Source organism: Rhamphochromis sp. 'chilingali' (assembly GCF_963969265.1).
Source record: "Rhamphochromis sp. 'chilingali' genome assembly, chromosome: 22".
NCBI classification, from domain to species: domain Eukaryota; kingdom Metazoa; phylum Chordata; class Actinopteri; order Cichliformes; family Cichlidae; genus Rhamphochromis; species Rhamphochromis sp. 'chilingali'.
The window spans coordinates 2,691,832-2,712,658 of NC_137950.1; the positions used below are offsets into that span (position 1 = coordinate 2,691,832).

General features: G+C 41.1%; 1 protein-coding gene across 1 annotated transcript in view; it reads left to right on the top strand.

Moving 5' to 3' along the window:
- The window catches only part of ryr2a (ryanodine receptor 2a (cardiac)), a 316,621-nt gene that overhangs the window by 270,688 nt on the left and 25,106 nt on the right, over positions 1 to 20,827 (top strand). The window contains exons 94-107 of the mRNA XM_080872616.1: positions 574 to 655; positions 1,108 to 1,266; positions 1,774 to 1,928; positions 3,191 to 3,406; positions 3,498 to 3,770; positions 5,119 to 5,325; positions 5,419 to 5,721; positions 6,768 to 6,838; positions 7,404 to 7,554; positions 7,682 to 7,768; positions 9,682 to 9,948; positions 10,679 to 10,809; positions 14,677 to 14,719; positions 14,973 to 15,106. Coding sequence (XP_080728742.1) covers positions 574 to 655; positions 1,108 to 1,266; positions 1,774 to 1,928; positions 3,191 to 3,406; positions 3,498 to 3,770; positions 5,119 to 5,325; positions 5,419 to 5,721; positions 6,768 to 6,838; positions 7,404 to 7,554; positions 7,682 to 7,768; positions 9,682 to 9,948; positions 10,679 to 10,809; positions 14,677 to 14,719; positions 14,973 to 15,106 — 2,279 coding nt within the window. The remainder of the gene's footprint in view (positions 1 to 573; positions 656 to 1,107; positions 1,267 to 1,773; positions 1,929 to 3,190; positions 3,407 to 3,497; positions 3,771 to 5,118; positions 5,326 to 5,418; positions 5,722 to 6,767; positions 6,839 to 7,403; positions 7,555 to 7,681; positions 7,769 to 9,681; positions 9,949 to 10,678; positions 10,810 to 14,676; positions 14,720 to 14,972; positions 15,107 to 20,827) is intronic.

Below are 20,827 nucleotides of genomic sequence, written 5' to 3' on the forward strand. Positions count from 1 at the left end.
GTAGACTGAGATCCATAACCAGAGCTCTCTTAGCTCTTTCAGCTATTTCCTTTCTTATCTCAGGTGTCCGTGTTTTTTCATGCCAGCCCCATAGCTTTAGCTCTACATGCCTAATCTAAACATCTAAATGTGCTTTATATCAAATTGCTTATAAATAATTACAACTATATCTTCAGTACAATGGTTGATCATCATTGCAGAACCCATTTATATGTGGAGGAGTTTATAACAAGATATATGTTACCATTTTAAAAGAAGAAGAATTATTCATTTCACTAAGTAAGTTTTTAAAAAAGTTGCACTTTGCCAAAATAGCTTTACTGACCAAATTCACCCAACAGCACAAAAGCATTAAACTGATATGTATAGTGCCTGCTGAGTTGAATCATGGTGAAGTGTACCAAAATTTGGGGCCAAAGACAGGAAACATATACATCTTAGCACTTCATGTTAGACTTTTGACTGACCACTGTCATTCCATCACACTCTTTGTTACTTTTTAACACATCATGAGCACATGTGGCTGCTGAATTCTTTAAACATTTTATGTTATTTTAATTTATTTTGCCTCAGGACTCCAGTCAGATCGAGTTACTGAAGGAACTGATGGATCTGCAGAAAGACATGGTGGTTATGCTGCTGTCTATGTTAGAGGGTAGGTTTGCTTTAACAAATCATCATGAAAGAAATCATAGAAATACAGGTTTGGGTATTGAAATTCATTATCTCAGGTGTCTCAGAGGTTAGCGGTGTCACGGTGTTGCAGAAGTGCAGTTCTACAACATTTCCTACAAAATGATCGTCCTCCCAAAACTAGTTTAAGTGAGGGAACATTGCCGTTAAGGGCATTACAAGTTACATTTTGCTACAGTACCTTGTGAATAAATACACTGAACATCTCTGTGAAGCTTGTCTTCTTTGTGAAATTGAATTTCTTCTGTATGTTGCCACAAAAAACAAGGTAACTAGTTCTGTGTTGTTGTTTTTTTCTTTTCTTTCTTTTTTAGTTCTACCACAGTGATTTTAGGGAACAGAGTGAAGAAACCACAAATGTGTGGTGGTCTTAGTGTATTCTTAGGTTGCAAATGTGCTGTTTTGTCCTGCCAGGTAATGTGGTGAATGGGACCATTGGAAAGCAGATGGTGGATATGTTGGTTGAGTCCTCCAACAATGTAGAGATGATCCTTAAGTTCTTCGACATGTTCCTCAAACTGAAGGACCTGACCTCCTCAGATGGGTTCAAGGAATATGACCCTGACGGAAAAGGCAAGGCTCTGAAAACATGTGGACAAAAGAACTGTGTCAGAGGAGGTTTAAAACTCTGCAGCTTGAATCAGTTATTGATTCCTCGCACCTCAGCACTCGGTGATCCCTGCTCTGCAACTTTATGTCACTGTAACTGTCACTTTGTGGCTGACTTGCTGTGGCTTCCACTTTACATTATTACCACTTATAGCCGATCACGCAATCAAGCATGGGAAGAAATTTCAGATACTGATTTGTCGAAATGGTAGTATTCAATTGCATTACCATGCTCAAATTCAGGTAATTCTTTAGAATGACCCATTCTTTCAGTATTGTTTGTAAAGCCAGACTGCATGCCAAGGTGCTTGATTTTATACACTGTGACAATGTGACAGAAAACACCTGAATTCAAAGACTGAGAGGTGGAAGCCAGTCCATGTAATTTATTTTTCTATAAGTTGTTGTGGAATTACATCATTTGAATCCAGGAAGATTTCCAAGTTTATAGATTTGTGTTTGACCTAACAGGTGTCATCTCCAAGAGGGACTTTCATAAAGCCATGGAGAGCCATAAACACTACACCCAGTCAGAGACGGAGTACCTGCTGTCATGTGCTGAAACTGATGAGAATGAACTTCTTGACTATGAAGAGTTTGTGGAGCGCTTTCATGAGCCAGCCAAGGTAAGTAATCAAAAAACACAAACTGATTACATTTTTGAGAGTTCTCACCAGGACTCAGGACTTTTATTGAATTTTCTGTTTGTTTTTTCTTTTTGTCTTCCCATACTTTGGAGTTGAGGATATTTAAAAATCAAGATGAGAGTGTAACTGATCATTTTATAGCTCTTGTTTTGAAACAAACACCCTTTTTAATACATCTAGTTTTTCAAAATATTATTGGGCAGTGAGTTAAAAGAACTGGGCAGCCTGCCCAAGTAGTCTTTTTTCACTAGCCGGGCCCACATCCTCAGTTTAGGTTTGACAGCGTTTTAGTAGGTAAAGGTGATGCTTGGACATGAATTGAGCTGTGGTTTGGGGAAGGCCTCGAAGGGGACTGGCGACGGCTCCCGGGTCTGGCAGATCGCCGTGTACTAAATAAAAGTGAAGTTAAAGAATTGAGAACAAGGAGGGAGGGTGGGGCACGTAAACGAGAATGAACGGTTTGCAGAACTGGGGGAACCTATATAGATGACAACCGGAAGGAGCGTGTTTGGGGGCGTGGTCCCGCTCCTGAAATTCCGATACATAATCTCCAATATAATAATAATAATAATAATAATAATAATAATAATAATAATAATAATAATAATAATGGATTGGATTTATATAGCGCTTTTCGGGGCCCTCAAAGCGCTTTACAATTCCACTATTCATTCACTCTCACATTCACACACTGGTGGAGGCAAGCTGCAGTTGTAGCCACAGCTGCCCTGGGGCAGACTGACAGAAGCGAGGCTGCCATATCGCGCCATCGGCCCCTCTGACCACCACCAGTAGGCGGTAAGTGAAGTGTCTTGCCCAAGGACACAACAACCGAGACTGTCCGAGCTGGGGCTCAAACCGGCAACCTTCCGGTTACAAGACAAACTGCCAACTCTTTGAGCCACGATCGCCAATAAGTTGGCTTCACTCAGTATCTTCTGTTTCCATTTTCCTTTTTCTTGTTTAGTCATTATTTGTTAGCATCTTTAAGTTGGTTTTGCTTCATTTGCTTGTTTTCTGTGTTGCACACTCTCAATCCAATCCTAGTATATTTGGTCAGCTATTACATTTAAGGTGGAGTACAAGTACAAATTTACAAATGCTCCTGGTTGAGATTCAGCAAATTACAGAGAAGCACTTCATATTTACCCAGAAATTACTGCATAATAGAGAAGATATGGATAGAAGTGTTTCATTCAAAACTGAAAAATCCCATGAAAAATTGATTTTCAAATTCACAGGACATTGGCTTCAACGTGGCGGTTTTGCTGACCAACCTGTCAGAGCACATGCCTCATGACACCCGGCTGCAGACTTTCCTGGAGTTGGCAGAAAGTGTCCTCAATTACTTCCAACCATACCTAGGCCGTATCGAGATTATGGGAAGTGCAAAGCGGATCGAGAGGGTCTACTTTGAGATCAGCGAGTCCAGTCGTACACAGTGGGAAAAACCTCAGGTAAATACAGCGAATACATCAGAAACTATGACATTTGTCCTTTTAGTGTAGTATGTCACTACCAATGCCAAAGTTTGTATTTTTATCCTAGGTAAAGGAATCCAAGCGTCAGTTCATCTTTGATGTGGTGAATGAAGGAGGGGAGAAAGAGAAGATGGAGCTGTTTGTGAATTTCTGTGAGGACACCATATTTGAAATGCAGCTGGCGGCTCAGATGTCTGACGCTGGTGAGCGCTTGTCGATAAAAGAGGAGAGCGAGCGTGAGAAGCCAGATGAGGAGAACCCCGATGTGGGGTTCTTTTCTGTCACCACTGTCTACATGGCACTGCTAGCACTTCGATATAACATCATGCTGCTAATAAAGGTGAGTTACACACTGAGCCTAGCTAACAGCTCACTCTGGGTGTATTTTGGAATATTCTAAAATAGTATTTGAACAGTTTTGAAAGTAATGCTTTCTGTTTTCAAAAGAACAGAGATAAGAAACTTGATTCCAATTTGAAAACTCTTAGATACATATATATATTTAAACCTTGAATTCAGCAAATGGCAGATCCTCTAAAGATGTGTGACACTGGATGGAAAAGATGTCTCCCACACAGTCAGATAAGCTCACCACGAAACATACAATGAGACAGAAACATAATTTTAAGTAGAAATACCATATATTGTCGTACGTTTGTATTGTTAAAATAATTATCTACTGTCAGGGCTCTGTGTGACGAGGATCCAAACGCAGGACTCGGAGACTGAATTGCAGCTGTAAACCTCAGCTTTTCTGCTGGCGACGAAACAAAACATGAACTGAACAATGAACACTGAGAACAGAAACACACAGGCACAACCTGAGGGTCCGACACGACAGAGAGCAAAGGCAAACACAAGGCTTATATACACAGGGGAGTAATCAGGGAATGGAAAACAGGAGGGAGAGGCAGCTGGGAGAGATTAGGGCTAACGAGACACACTGACAAAAGACGTGGACCTTCACAATAAAACAGGAAATGGCAACACAAAGACGCAGACTCGACTCTGAACTACACCTGCAGGAAAAACGAGGACACCAAAACAAAACCTAAGAACTAAAGCCTTAACCAGAATAAACTGAAACATAGAATTCTAATAATAATCAATAAAGCACAAGAGAATCAGAAAATAATCTATAATGCAAAAATAAACCAAAACATAAGAAACTCAAAATGCTGGGTGAAAATGAGCCAGAACCGTGACATCTACACATTTACTGAATGATCACTTTCAACCCAAATTAGCCAAGCCATAGCTTCAATTACTTTTCTTTTACTTTTTTTTTTTACTAATGCCATATCAGTATCATACATTTTCTAATATCATTGTCTTGTTAGAGTTTCATTCACTTCCCCCTCCCTCCTTCTTACATACATACATGCACACACAGCTTCCATCCTTGGACTAGCCACTTCATACAAAATCTGTTAGTAGATTGATTATATCTTCTGATTCATTGTATTGGTTAAACTTGATTATATTCTGATCAATATTAAGCCATTAAGCATGATTAACTATCAGCAAAATCACATGTAAATTTGGTGCTAAGACCGTTCACCGTCTCTCAGATGTAATAAGAGATAAGCCACGGGGACTTCAGTTTCTTTCAGTCTCACCTTTCTTGACAATGTCTACAGTAATACTACTGAACACACAGTTCACCAGTAACTTTGCTTTGGTTTCAGGTACTGTCCATGAAGAGCTTAAAGAAGCAAATGAAGAAGATAAAGAACATGACTGTGAAGGACATGGTAACCACCCTGGTCTCCACCTACTGGTCAGTGTTGTTGGGCCTCCTCCATGTGGCATTCAATGTGGCTCGAGGATTTTGCAGAATCTTCTACAACACTTTCATTGGAGAAAACCTGGTGGAGGGGGCCAAGACCATAAAGGTTATTATAGATTTTTTTTAAAATAACAAAATAAAGAACAGTCTAGATAAAGTAACAGCTGTTTGCTAATAGCTAAAATGCCTCTGCCCCTAGGTGTCAGAGCTGTTGGCCAATATGCCAGACCCTACTCAGGACGAGGTACGCGGTGAGGGGGAGAACAGGGAGAAAAGATCTGATCACAGCTCCACCGGGGAAGACTTGGCTGACCTGACAGTCAATACCAGTGAGACAGAGCTGCTGTCAGACATTTTTGGTCTGGACTTAAGAAGGGAAGGGGGCCAGTACAAAATCACCCCCCATAACCCCAACGCCAGCTTTACTGAACTTCTCAACTCCCCGGTTCCCCTTCCAACTCCATCCACAGCACCCCAACCTGAAGTCAGATGGAGACATCAGGTGATTTCTTTCTTTCTTACTTTCTTTCATGACACAAGTGAGAGGCTCTGCTTTTTCCTCTCCACTTTTTTCTTTTCTCCTTTCTTTGCTTTTTACCCCTCAGCCGTGAGTATTCTTTCTTTTAAAGGTTTTGGTGACATATATCAGAGTCCAGGATTAATTGGACTAAATCTGTATTTCTACCTTTGAATATTCCAATGAAAGGATTTCACTGCTCTATGATATACCAGTGTTTAACAAGTCTGAATACCCAGGCATCGATGTCTCAGCATCCCTGCAGTCGGCTGTCAATCTCCCATATCTTTTATTAAAATAAATAAACTGCTTTGTAAGTGTAGTATTGGCCTTTGCCAACTGATTTCTGGCAGAGATTACAGTGATAACCTATGGTAGACAACCATGTATTACGTTTTCTATGATGCAGAGGGGCAGATCTAATAAACAGCATATTTGGGACCTCAGCCCTCGTATTTGGTGTTTGGGACATGGTGAAACAATATGTTTAAACAATCATCAACAAATACATTTTCATTTTATACATAGATGACTCTAATATCTGCAATTGGAATCTCCCAGATTTACAGTTGGACACTCCAATTTCTGGAAAAATGGTTAAAGTCTGTCGACTTTACATATTTCTGTTCTACTTTCTCCATCCGCTCAGAAACATGTGCTTTTAGCTAGTTTGATAGCCACTGAAATGTTAACTTCCACATGGTGGAAACTTTACTGCTCCCTTTCATGGAGGTTTATCTTGAGCTGTTTAAAATGGATCACAGCTCTCACAGCTGCTGATTTTGAATGGTAAAAGATAAGAATTTCATAATCAGCTAATGTGTCTGTGAGCTTTGATCAAATGATCGAATGTCTTAAGATTTTGATTCAGATGTTGCACAACTTCACTGACTCCTCTGACTAAATTCTGCCTATTTCAACATAGAAATACTGACGTTTTACAACAGTAACAGTACAAGCATGTCATCAGCCACAAAAGTGACCAAATGTGGCTGTGGATATTTGTCTAACTGTTCATTTTTCTGTTTCAGTCAAAGAGCTCTGCCTCAGAGGAGATGGAATCAAAACTAGAGAGTAAATGTGAACCTCAAAAAACATCTGAGTACGTAAAATATTTTTGGAACTGGATGTTTGAATTGCATAAATGCATGTGTGCATTTTCACTTATACATTTAGGACCTGATGGTGGTTTTTTTTTTAGTGAAATAATCACATCAAACAGCATTAAAGAATGCTTTATAGCAGTGGTCCCCAACCTCCTGGCCACGGACCGGTACTGGCCCGTGAATCGTTTGGTACCGGGCCGCGAGAGTTGAGACTCGGGTGTTAAATTTACAGTTTTCAGGGTTTTTATTTATTTATTTATTTTATCATTAACTCAGTTTCCCTGGGGCTTTTCCCGTGTGCTGTGAATAAATTTTCTTGTTTTTTTGGTACCGGTACAGGATTTATCCGCGACGCCTTATAGGCCGATCCGTGAAAATATTGTCGGACATAAACCGGTCCGTGGCGCAAAAAAGATTGGGGACCGCTGCTTTATAGTGTATAACAAGCATTAGTCCATTCATTTTAAACTCCAAAAACCTAAAAAGACAGTAAACGAATAAAACCACAGTGAAACAGTAATGTCATTTTAAAAATATCTGTGTGTTGGCTTATGTTTTCAGAAGTGATGATGTAGAGAAACAAGAGAAACAGTCAAAGAACGAGACGATGAAACCAAAAATGAGGAGGCATCACACCTCAAAGTCTGACGAACCTGATGTTCAGGAGTCAGCTTTCTTAAAGAAGATCATTGCCTACCAGAGGAAACTGCTGGTATGGACAGCTTATTCTTTTTCTTTGTCTTCTTCTTATCATTATTATTATTCTTATTATTATACAACATCTCAATCCATAGCTTTAAAAAACACTTTTTTTGCTCATCTTTTGGTTTCTCCTACAGAACTACTTCGCCAGAAACTTTTACAACATGAGGATGTTGGCTCTGTTTGTTGCCTTTGCAATAAACTTTATCCTTCTGTTCTATAAGGTAACAGTACCAAGGATGTTCTTGTGATTACATTCTGCACATCTTCTTCTACAGAGTGTGGTGCTGCATGCAATGGTTTCAAATTAAACAGTGCAATTATTGAAGGCACATGATACAAGGGATTTTACTGCTTATGGACACTTGAAAAATTTTTTTGTTTCATGGGCCTTTGCAGTGGAAAGTCTTACGCTTGCCTGAGTTAGAGTAGGAGTGAGTGCATGTTTTAAAGAGCACTAATACACTCATTGTACTTCTCATTAATGAGTGTTCTTCTATTTGCGCTGAGTAAAATGAGAAAGTTGTTTGTTGTTGTTTATCCTGCAGTCTCAGTAGGGAAAACAGTGGTTGGAAACCATAGGAAGAACAAAATCATTGTAACCATTTACAATGAACTTACCAATTTATTGCCTCTGCAGTGAATTCTTTAAAGAAGAGACCAGGTCTGCAACCAGTTTCACTCTTCAAAGTGACTTTGCTACATCGACATGGCGGATAAAAAGGCAGTGAGATGGAGTGTGCCAGCTAGCAGTTTGGGATTTAATGGTTCTTGTTATTGAGGTTAGGCTAACTGATGATTCTGAATTGCACACACATGTGAATGTGAGTGCGAATGGTTGTCGCTCTATATGTGGTAGCTCTGTGATAGACTGGTGAACTGTCCAAGGTGTACCCTGCCTCTTTCCCTATGAATTCAATTCAATTCAATTTTATTTATATAGCGCCAAATCACAACAAAAGTCGCCTCAAGGCGCTTCATAGGTACAGAGAAAAACCCAACAGTCATATGACCCCCTATGAGCAAGCACGTTGGCAACAGTGGGAAGGAAAAACTCCCTTTTAACAGGAAGAAACCTCCGGCAGAACCAGGCTCAGGGAGGGGCGGGGCCATCTGCTGTGATTGGTTGGGGTGAGAGAACGAAGACAGGATAAAGACATGCTGTGGAAGAGAGACAGAGGTTAATAACAGATATGATTCAATGCAGAGAGGTCTGTTAATACATAGTGAGTGAGAAAGGTGACTGGAAAGGAAAAACTCAATGCATCATGGGAATCCCCCGGCAGCCTACGTCTATTGCAGCATAACTAAGGGAGGATTCAGGGTCACCTGGTCCAGCCCTAACTATAGGCTTTAGCAAAAAGGAAAGTTTGAAGCCTAATCTTGAAAGTAGAGATAGTGTCTGTCTCCTGAATCCAAACTGGAAGCTGGTTCCACAGAAGAGGGGCCTGAAAACTGAAGGCTCTGCCTCCCATTCTACTTTTAAATACTCTAGGAACAACAAGTAGGCCTGCAGAGCGAGAGCGACGTGTAGGCTCCAGCCTTTTCAAGGGAAATCCAAGGGTTAGGAAAAAAAGTTTCATTGCTGTGCTAGATTACGAATAAGGACAAAACTGGTACAAACTTGTGCAAATGCAAATCACAAATCATTTAATATTCTGTTAATAATTAGTATGCCAGTACTACATTGTATGTTGCTTCAGAAGACTCAGACTCAGTCTTTGCTGTGTTTATAGCTTGGTTTAGAATCTTTAGTATAGAGCAGGGGTGGGCAACTCCAGGCCTCGAGGGCCGGTGTCCTGCAGGTTTTAGATGTCACGGTGGGTCAGCACACCTGAATCAAAGTATTAGTTCATTACCAGGCCTCTGGAGAGCTTCAAGACATGCTGAGGAGGTCATTTAGCCATTTAAATCAGCTGTAATGGATCCAAGGACACATCTAAAACCTGCAGGACACTGGCCCTCGAGGTCTGGAGTTGCCCACCCCTGCTATAGAGCCTGAAGTTGGGGTTCAGAACAAATCAGTCATAAAAATTAAAACTAAATTTTGGACTAATAGCTGATACTGATGTTATTTTACTTTGTTTTCTTATTGTTTTATTTGCTTACATAACTAGACTAAAATTTTCCCTTCCAGGTTTCTACATCCTCATCAGTGACTGAGGAGAGGGAAGTTGTGCACACCAGCCATTCAGAGAGCAGCATTCAGTGGGATCCACTAGGTGGGGCAACTGTGGATGCAAAGGAAGAGGTGATGGATCAGACCAGCATGCCCCAGAAGCCTGTCACCGTTCGTTTTGTCCTGGAAGAGAGCAGTGGCTACATGGAGCCCATGTTACGGATCCTTGCTGTCCTGCACACGGTCATCTCCTTCTTCTGCATCATTGGATACTACTGTCTTAAGGTAGGATATTCACTGTGACATACAACAGAAATGAGTGCAAAATGTTAGAATCCGCAATGTAGTATTTGCCATTAACAACCACAGAGTTTGTTATTAAATCTTACGCCAGTCGGTCAAATTTGTGCAATGCCACACAACAAAGCTTTGGAAAGGTCTACGGGTAATCTACATTAAATTTATGGACAAAGATGTAGTCTGGTCATTTCAATAAAGGTCAATCCATTCTACCAAGATCAATGCAAATTATTAAATCACAAATGAGCAGACCTCTTGAGCAAGTTAACATAGTAGTAGTAACATACTTACTAAACTAATAGAGCAAGTACTCAGGCTTTACACCTGTGCATCTTTTTGGAAACAAAATGGCATGAGGCAGCTTTAGATGAATCGGTATGTTTGAAATAAAGGAATCCTGTGTGCCATCAGAGATTTATTCAGAAGGACTGCTTCATTACAATCAAGTCTGTCCTGTAAATCTGAAATACAGTAGGTAAAACAGTCAACCTGTAGGAGAACAGGACACATTATTTACCATCAGTTCACTTTAAATCTGTCTGAAGTTTTAATTATGGTCAAATCTCTGTGTAGAAATGTGAAACTGGACAAACTGACATGTATTTCAATATAAGGACAGTTACTAAGAGTTAAGAGTTTCAATCATTTACAGTTAGTCTTAAGTCTAGAACCCATTGACATCTGCATTTCTCCACTTTTTGTGTGCATTATATAGGTGCCACTGGTGATCTTTAAACGTGAAAAGGAGGTCGCTAGGAAGCTGGAATTTGATGGCCTTTATATAACAGAGCAGCCATCAGAAGATGACATCAAAGGACAGTGGGACAGACTGGTAATCAACACACAGTAAGTAGACCTCTGTCCCTACACGAGAGTGTGCATGTGTATATCAAATTGTTGTTTGTTATACAGACTATTTTCATTCACGAAAACAAGTGACTGCTGCATCTATAAAGAAATAGAAGATATAATTTGTAGACAGCCTATTAACCCTCAACCTTCTGCCATTTTTAACATACATCCAGTGGTGATTGGGGTCAGTGGGCACCCTGAGAATAATTTACTGCAAGAAATAAATATAATAGCATAATAATAATATTAATAATAATATTAGCAACCCATATTTATAGTCAATGAATTAATAGTCATTATTTAATCTCATCTAAAAAGAAGACTTTTATTATGTTTGCAAAGTTGCAATTAAATTGCATATTTTGGAAACAAAAATCAATACTTTTCTTTAATGCAACTTGCAGCTTTTATCCCAAATATACTCCATGTTATTCACAGCTTGTTTACCATAATTTGATTCTGATATCACCTAGTTTTCATTAAATTTAATCAAACGTTATTTGTGTTGTATTTATATATGAACCCAATTAGAGTAATTTTACCCCAGTATAAAATATTGGAAGTAAGCACAAAACCAATGAGGCCAAAGATCTAATCTTGCCAGTGTTTCCTGCATCAATCAGAATCAGTTACAACCCTTGCAGAGACCAACAATGCAATGTGAATCAACTCTCACCATGATTGTGCTGGAAATGACCAAAAACAATTACAGTTAAAAACACACTGTAAGCAGTTATAGCATGCAGTTTTCCTCATGCTTTGCTCAGGGAATGCTGGCATGTAATAGGAAGAGCAAACAGTTGCTACCTTCCTGTCTGTGTTTTCGTACTAAACTAAATCCCTTTTCAAGTAGATTTTCCAGTCAAACATTTGAGAGTCACATTAGTAAGTTTTCCTCAGTGACTGGACTAGGGCTTGGAAGGTTGCAACATCAGCTCTCCTTTTCATGTGTAACATGACCAGAGCTTCAGTCAGTCTCAGGTAGATTTGGCGACATCTGCAATGTTCTGATAACTTCCAGTCTTTAAAGTTTCTCATCCAGATCATGAATGCCATGATGGCCTCTGAGTTGTTATTCTTTAAAATGACGTAGTACAGTATACCTCTCTTTATACCGTGTGATACGTAGTATTCATGGCAGACAGTAACTGAATAAATTATTACGTTTATTACACCTGCATAGTTTGGGTGCTTTTGACTGAGGTCATTTCTATTTTTTTTAAAAAGCACCTTTCAAAGTGGAAACAATGATGTGGCATAATTAAGAACAAATTGATTGATAAAGTCATAGAAAATGAAATGCTTAAAAAAACAAACAAGAAATCACTTATAAGTTATGACAGAAAATTATACCTCTGAGGGCTGCGTCCTACCCAGTTGGTAGGATGGGGGTTAAGCACAGGTGCAGGCTGATTCTGTTAGAGGTTCAACCGATTTTCAACTGAATTATAGTTTTGAATTATCTTTCTTGTTGATCAGTTAGCATATAATTTTTGTTGGGGGAATAACCTGCACCCAACCTGGGTAAGGGACCAGACAAAGAGTGATTCAAAAACCCATGTGCAAACCACAGTTTGTCTATAACAAACACCATGTTCAAACACAAGTGTGTCCATATGTGCACGTGGCACCAGGATTCCTAGAACACAGGTTGATGATTGATTATGTAATCGTATCATCGGATCTGTGGACTCATGTTCTGGATACTCAGGTGAAGAGAGGTGTTGAGCTGTCAACTGATCATCACTTGGTAGTAAGTTCGATCAGGTGTCAGGCGAAGATGCTGAACATATCTGGGGCGCTTAAATGTAAAGTGAGGCTGCACTGGGGACACCTAGTCTGCAAGTACTTCAACTGCCACTTCCAGCAGACCTTTTACAGCATTTGGGGGGAGACTGGGGACATGGAGTCCGAATGGACCATGTTCAGGACCTCAATTGCTGAAGTCGCTCCACTAAACTGCAGCGGCAAGGGTGTTAGTGCCTGTGGTTGGTGCAATGTCATGGTGTTAACCCCTGAACCAGATAGTGGACACCGGAGGTGAAAGAAAGCATCAGGCTGAAGAAGAAGTCCCCTCGGGTTTGGTTAGCCTGTGGGACTTCTGAGGCAGCCAATAGGGACCAACAGCGAATGCGGCTCAGGCATTTGCAGAAGCAAAAACTTGGCGTGGGAGGAGTTCGGAGAGGCCATGCCGCAAATGACTTTCAGACTGCCTCGAAGAGATCCAGGCAAACCATCAGGCGACTCAGGAGGGGAAAGCGGTGCTCTACCTGCACTGTAGTGGGATTAAGGAGGTCCTGGAAGTATTCCTTCCACCGCCCAACAATATCCTCAGTCGAAGTCAGCAGCGCTGCACCTAATAGTGCAGGTGCAGCGCTGCTGACTTCCAAAGAAGCAGAGTCTGGGGACAAAGGGGACGACTCGTCCATCACCGGGGGTGAGGTCACAGAGGAAGTCAAGTGTTAAGTGTGCTCCAACTATAGGGGGATCACACTCCTCAGCCTCCCTGGTAAAGTCTATGCCGGGGTGAGGATAGAAGAGTCCATCCATTAGTCGATCCTTGGATACAGGAGGAACAATGTGATTTTCATCCTGGTGGCAGAATACTGGAAAAGCTCTTAACCTCTAAAGGATACTTGAGGGTGGATGGGAGTTTGCCTAACCAGTCTACATGTTTTTTGTGGACTTGGAGAAGGCCTTCAACCATCACCATCAGACTCATTCCCAGTGAGTGTTGGACTCCACCAGGGCTGCCCTTTGTCACTGATTCTATCCATAATTTTTATGGACAGAACTTCTAGGCATACCCAAGTGGTGGAAGGGTTCCACTTCCTCAGAATATTGTCTCTGCTTTTTGCAGATGATGTGGTTCAGTTGGCTTCATCAGGTGGTGGCTAGCAGCTCACAATGGAGCAGTTCACAACCAAATATGACGCGTCAGGAATTAGAATCAGCACCTCCAAGTCTGAGGCCATGGTGCTCAGCCGGAAAAGGCAGGAGTGCCCACTCTGGTTCTGGGACGAGTTTCTGCCCCATGTTAAGGAGTAACTCGGTGTCTTGTTCACGAGTGAGGGGAGAGGGGAGCAGGAGATCGACAGACTGCGGCTCCAGTGATGCGGATGCTGTACCGGTCTGTTGTGGTGAAGAAAGAACTGAGCGTAAATGCGAAAGAGAGAGTAACTGTTAGGTTTATATTGTGGATTGTCATTTATGCTTAGAAATATATAACAATATATTCTTAGAAGTATAAAATTGTTTGTAGATTGATAGAGGTTTGATCCTTAGTAGTCTGTAACGACTCTGTGTGCCTTTCAGAGTGTTCTGGCATACACACACATCTTAAGGTCATGAGAGAGGTCACACCTTCTCTTAGTGATTTATGGTATAGGAGGACACCTACTCTGTGTCTGGTTAAGTATAAGAGCCCTTTGTTTAGGTGGACCGCAGCGCTCCTAGCACCAGCTTGGGGAGTCTTCACAGGAACACACACACACACACACACACACACACACACACACACACACACACACACACACACACACACACACACACACACACTATGCACAGACTGGTACTCTTTGTTCACATGTATGCCTATGTAAGATGTCATATGTTAATGAACCTATGCATATTGATGTAACCACAATAAAAGGAGCGCTACAGGGAACCTGGCTGAGAGGCCGACGGAGGTCAAGTGGGCAGAACAACACTCGACTTCAGTCGGGCCTCCCTCGTGCACGAGTAACACAAAGAACTTTGGTGACTTGCGTCTTGATTTTGCTGTTGTAGTAGAATTGTCTCGTTCCAGCAGTGGGTCTGTGCCAGACAGACCCATCAGTAACTTTGTCCTTTGACTTTCAGATCTTTCCCCAATAACTACTGGGATAAATTTGTGAAGAGAAAGGTAAGTTTTGTTTTGTTTTGTTTTACTGGATAAAAATATTTTAAAAATGTTTTCCTAAATTCCAAATTGAACTTGTACAACTGGCAAGTCTTTGAGGACACTGGTTGTACTGGGTAGCTCATTTTCTTAAACTACAGTCCTGCCACATTGGTGTGATCTTTCCCTGTGTAGTTTAAGGTTTTCTAGATAGAATACTGTTTTGGGAAATGAAAACGTGGAAAGCATCTGTTTAAGAAGTCCTGCTCTTTCTCAGGTGATGGATAAATATGGGGAGTTTTATGGCCATGACCGAATCAGTGAGCTGCTGGGACTGGACAAAGCTGCTCTGGACTTCAGTGATGCTCACAAAAAGAGAAAACCCAGGAAAGACAGTTCGCTTGCTGCAGTGTGAGTAGTCTGTGTGTAGTGTGCAAGTAATAGAGTTTATGTGTGAGAGAGAGAGATGTTATGGGGAAGAAAAGTCTGACTACAGGAACAATGTCAGTGTGGGGGCACTGCCGTCTTATTAGGATAGTTCCAATCTGATGACAGGATAGCTCAGCGGATTTGTCCCTGAAACTGCAGAAGAGGCACAAGCTCATTTGTTTTAAATTTTTTTTACACATCATGACAATGTTAAATAGTTCATTTAAACTGTTTATAGCACTGTGATGATTGTGATCTGTCTACTTAATGTCAGTTCTTTTACTAGCCGAATGAGCAAAATTGAATTTTGCATACCTTCAGGGTTAGTTGTTGATAAGAGATGCTAATGCGATCACCGCTAGCTTATTAAGCTTAATAGTAGGTGCGGCTAATGTTTATAATAATATCTTTCTATGTAACGAGTAGTGACATTATTACTTGGCTACCCAAATAATGAAATTATTTGTTCATGAGTGTGTTGTTGGAGACGTGTTGTTCGCAAACGAGACTCCTGCTTAGCCCTGCTGAGAATCCATGCAGGCAGGGGCGGGACATTGTTTTGATGGGCACAACATGCGGCCAATCACATAGAAAGGCTAGGATCATGCATTTATGTGAAAGAAAGGTGGGGGCAGACATTCTGATGACAGGAAGTTGGAAAAAAGTGAAGACAAAAATAACAAAAAAGGAATAGCGTTTGCCGGCATTTCGATTATATTATGTTTTTTGACAACACTGAATAAAAAAATGACTTCCTAACACACCATTCATAATTGCTAAATGTCGTAAGAGCCAGTTCGTCAAAGGGAGTGAAACAAAAGCTGAATAAAATTTACACAGCTCAGCAGATAACTTTGTCTTCGCCCTGCAAAATGACTGGAGAATATCCAGCCATGAGTTTGTTCCCCGAAGCTTAAGCGCACTCAAGTTATCCTTTAGGTCAGTAAGCCAAAACACACCAGCTCAACATTTTCACCTCCAAATGTCTTTGGAGCTTACTAAAAATCTTCACTTAAAACCCAATTTGTTTCAAGAAGGAACACTTCCTGGATTCAACCCACTTCTATTTGCAAGGTATACGTACAGGGTTAAATATCAAAACAATCCAAGGCACTCCCTTTTCAAGGTTCAAGGTTCAAGGTTCTTTATTTGTCACATGCATAGTTATACAAGTATAACACACAGTGAAATGTAGCAAAAATTGTGTGGGTGGGGGGGGGGGGGGGGTGTAGAGGAAGAACATTATATATATATATATATATATATATATATATATATATATATATATATATATATATATATATATACATACAGTATATACACTGGGTGAATGTGCAGTAGTAGCAGCAAGCAGGTGAATTCTGTACATTAATATGAATAGACATCTGACATCTGAAAGTAAAATTAAACTACCATCATTTTCACTGTAAGATCCAGGCATAAATCCCATTAAGATCCTTTGGGATGACTGTAGGTATCTTGTTCACTCTCCAAAACCCTCAAATATGGCTGAATTAAAACAACTGTGCAAAGAAAAGGGAGCAAAAATTCCTCCACGGCGATATGAAAGACACAATAAGCAATAAGCAAATGCCTGGTTGCAATTTTTGCTGCTGGTTGAACAACTAATAAAAGTTTAGGGGCAGTTACTTTTTCACACAGGATTTGGGCAGATTTTTTTCTCTTAATAAATGAGATCATCATTTAAAAACTGCATTTTGTTTTTGCTCAGGTTGTCTTTGTCTAATGTTAAACTTTGTTTGATGACCTAAAACATGCAAAGGTGACAAATATGGAAAAAAAAAAGCATCAGGAAGTGAGCAAATTTCAAAAGTACTGTACAAAGAATTAAAACATGTAATATGGCTGAAAGCAACACAGCAGTATGAGTATGTGTGAAAGGAGACACTGCAGAGTAATATAGTATTAGAAGTGTGTAAGCACTTTGGTCAGTAAGATTGGAAGATAGCTACTAAATTAAAAGTCTAGCTCATTTGAAGCCTGGAAAAATGCCAATTGTCAGATCATCAATATTGCAACTCTATCATTAAGACAGGGATTATGATGGATTTTATTCAAGTATTTGATTAAATTAATTATTACGAGTTTTCCTTTCCACTGCAGCTTTGGTGTTTAATAATTCATGAGCAAGCAAAAACAAATGTAAACAAAATGTAAAACATAGGCTTAGACTACGTGCATATTTGATATAAGGTCAAAAAGTACAAATAGGTGTCCATTTAAGGATCATATGTTAATGTGAGGGGCGATTGTGGCTCAAGAGTTGGGAGTTCGGAAGGTTGCCGGTTCGAGCCCTGGCTCCGACAGTCTCGGTCGTTGTGTCCTTGGGCAAGACGTTTCACCCGTTGCCTACTGGTGTTGGCCAGAGGGGCCGGTGGCGCCAGTAAATGGTAAATGGCCTGCATTTGTATAGCGCTTTTCTAGTCCATAGGACCCCAAAGCGCTTTACACTACACTCAGTCATCCACCCATTCACACACACATTCACACACTGGCGATAGCAAGCTACATTGTAGCCACAGCTGCCCTGGGGCGCACTGACAGAGGCGAGGCTGCCGGACACAGGCGCCACCGGGCCCTCTGACCACCACCAGTACCGCCAGTGTCCGGCAGCCTCGCCTCTGTCAGTGCGCCCCAGGGTGGCTGTGGCTACAATGTAGCTGCCATCACCAGTGTGTGAATGTGTGTGTGACTGGATGCGTAAAGCGCTTTGGGGTCCTTAGGGACTAGTAAAGCACTATACAAATACAGGCCACTTACCATTTACCAATGTTTAAATAACTTAATAAATTAATTCAATTCAATTTTATTTATATAGCGCCAAATCACAACAAAAGTCGCCTCAAGGCGCTTCATAGGTACAGAGAAAAACCAATAATCATATGACCCCCTATGAGCAAGCACTTTGGCGACAGTGGGAAGGAAAAACTCCCTTTTAACAGGAAGAAACCTCCAGCAGAACCAGGCTCAGGGAGGGGCGGGGCCATCTGCTGTGATTGGTTGGGGTGAGAGAACGAAGACAGGATAAAGACATGCTGTGGAAGAGAGACAGAGGTTAATAACAGGTATGATTCAATGCAGAGAGGTCTGTTAACACATAGTGAGTGAGAAAGGTGACTGGAAAGGAAAAACTCAATGCATCATGGGAATCCCCCGGCAGCCTACGTCTATTGCAGCATAACTAAGGGAGGTGGGGCCAGGTTTCACAATGAACACACCCGAAACTCTGGCTGATTGGGACCCACGCCCAGTTTCACACCTTGGCTCAGGCGATTAGAGGATCATCAGGGGGTCCTTTTGTCCCTCTGTGGGGGGATACTCCCACTAGGTTTATATCTGGGACTCTCCACCATTTGACCTTAGAACTGAAGAAGCTTCTCGGATGAGAGGTGAAACGTCTTCAAGCAACTTAAAGAAGTCCAGACGCTTTTCTTTGCAAGCTCCTTTGACTACGATGACCTGGATGACTGAGAACCTTCACAGACATAACTAAGGGAGGATTCAGGGTCACCTGGTCCAGCCCTAACTATATGCTTTAGCAAAAAGGAAAGTTTGAAGCCTAATCTTGAAAGTAGAGATAGTGTCTGTCTCCTGAATCCAAACTGGAAGCTGGTTCCACAGAAGAGGGGCCTGAAAACTGAAGGCTCTGCCTCCCATTCTACTTTTAAATACTCTAGGAACAACAAGTAGGCCTGCAGAGCGAGAGCGAAGTGCTCTAATAGGGTGATATGGTACTACAAGGTCATTAAGATAAGATGGGGCCTGATTATTTAAGACCTTGTATGTGAGGAGCAGGATTTTGAATTCAATTCTGGATTTAACAGGAAGCCAATGAAGGGAAGCCAATACAGGAGAAATCTGCTCTCTCTTTCTAGTCCCTGTCAGGACTCTTGCTGCAGCATTTTTGATTAGCTGAAGGCTTTTCAGTGAGTTTTTAGGACCTGATAATAATGAATTACAGTCGTCCAGCCTGGAAGTAATAAATGCATGAACTAGTTTTTCAGCGTCACTCTGAGACAGGATATTTCTAATACAGCCAACAGGGGGAAAAAATGATCAAAAATGGGTTTGTTTTAGAATCTTTGTTTCTTTTTTTGATGCTCATCAGGGAAAGACAAAAGATCCCTCAGAGAGATGTTCCACAAATGGCGGCGCTATTTTCTGGATAACTGATTAGTTAGTACATAGTGATTTTATAACTGCTGGTCTCTAATCTGGAGCACAACCTGCTCCAGAACAGGTTAGATTCATAGCATAAGTCACCATTGCAAGTTGCATTATGTTGGATATTATGAACTTTCTTTGCTCACGTAAATATTAGGGGTGCGACGATACACAAAATTCACGGTTCGGTTCGATACTTTGGTGTCACGGTTCGATACAAAAAAAATGTTCATGCCTTTTTAATTTGTCATTTATTAAAATTATAAATATATATTTTAACTCAAAAGTACAGTTTTTAAATTTAACCCTAACCCTTGTGCGTGTTTTTCATTTTGACAGAGAACGCGCACCTGCGGACCACTTATGTGCAGCCCTGGTTATTTAGCTCGTCATATTGCAGCCACAGAAATTCTTTTGTCCATGAAACCATAAAGCTGCACTTTCTTTTTGCCTTATAGTCTGATTTGTCATAACTTCTCCGTTTTGTGGTAAGCTTTTCTTTGGCTGTCACTTCTTCACCCTAACCTGTCTTATTTGGCTCAGCAGAACTGAAATATAAATCCTGCTGCTTTTACACACGCACTCATATAAGCTCAGCGATTCTCTGCGCGATCAACCTGTTTAAGCTGCGGGAGATTTCACTTGTCATGTTTGCATAGTAAGCTAACGATTGATAAGACGATGTCAGAGGAATTGGTGCGCAAATTATCATCACTCACCAATCATGTGCTAACGGCTGTCTAAATGACTTGGGTAAAGTTTGTAGCATGCTTGTTGTTTTTGTCTTTGCACTAGGATGATGTCGGCGTAAATGTGCAGTCATATTCGTTGTGTTCCCACTAGTGCTGTCAGCGTTAATCTCGTTGAAATGACCTTAACGCCACAACACGGCAAATCTCCGTTAACGAGCTACCGCCGATCGCCCCGTGCGTGGGGCTAGACGGCCAACACGTTAACGATCTAACTGCGCTAACACACTAGCTCCCACCCATGTAATTGAGCATTGCGTGGCACATCCAACATACTGTTTTACTTTAGTCCATGACGCGCTTACCTTCAGGGTCATACGTCACTTGAAAACCAAAATAATTCCAAACGCCAGATCTGAATGAGGGTGGGGGAGGTTCAATTTGCCATGTTGCAAGGAGAGCTTAACTTCTGTCTCGCTAGCTTGCCCTGCGCTCTTCCTTCTGACGATGCTGTCTGTGTTGAGCGCTCAGTGGATCTGCGTTCGACAGTGCAGGCTGCACTGTCGAACGGCCACCGTACTGGACGGTTTGCCACTTCATTTTACCCGTTAAAGTATGCTTGTAGGTAACAGTCACAAAGGTAGCATGGTTTGGCACTTCATTTTATCTGTCAGACCATGTTTCTAGCTCTTATTAACAGAGGTAGGATGATTTGCCACTTAATTGTAGCCTTTAAAGTATGCTTCTAGCTAATATTCATAAAGGTAGGATGGTTCGCCACTTAATTTCGTGTTTTCCCACAGTGTTAAGCAGGCCGACAGCGAATGCT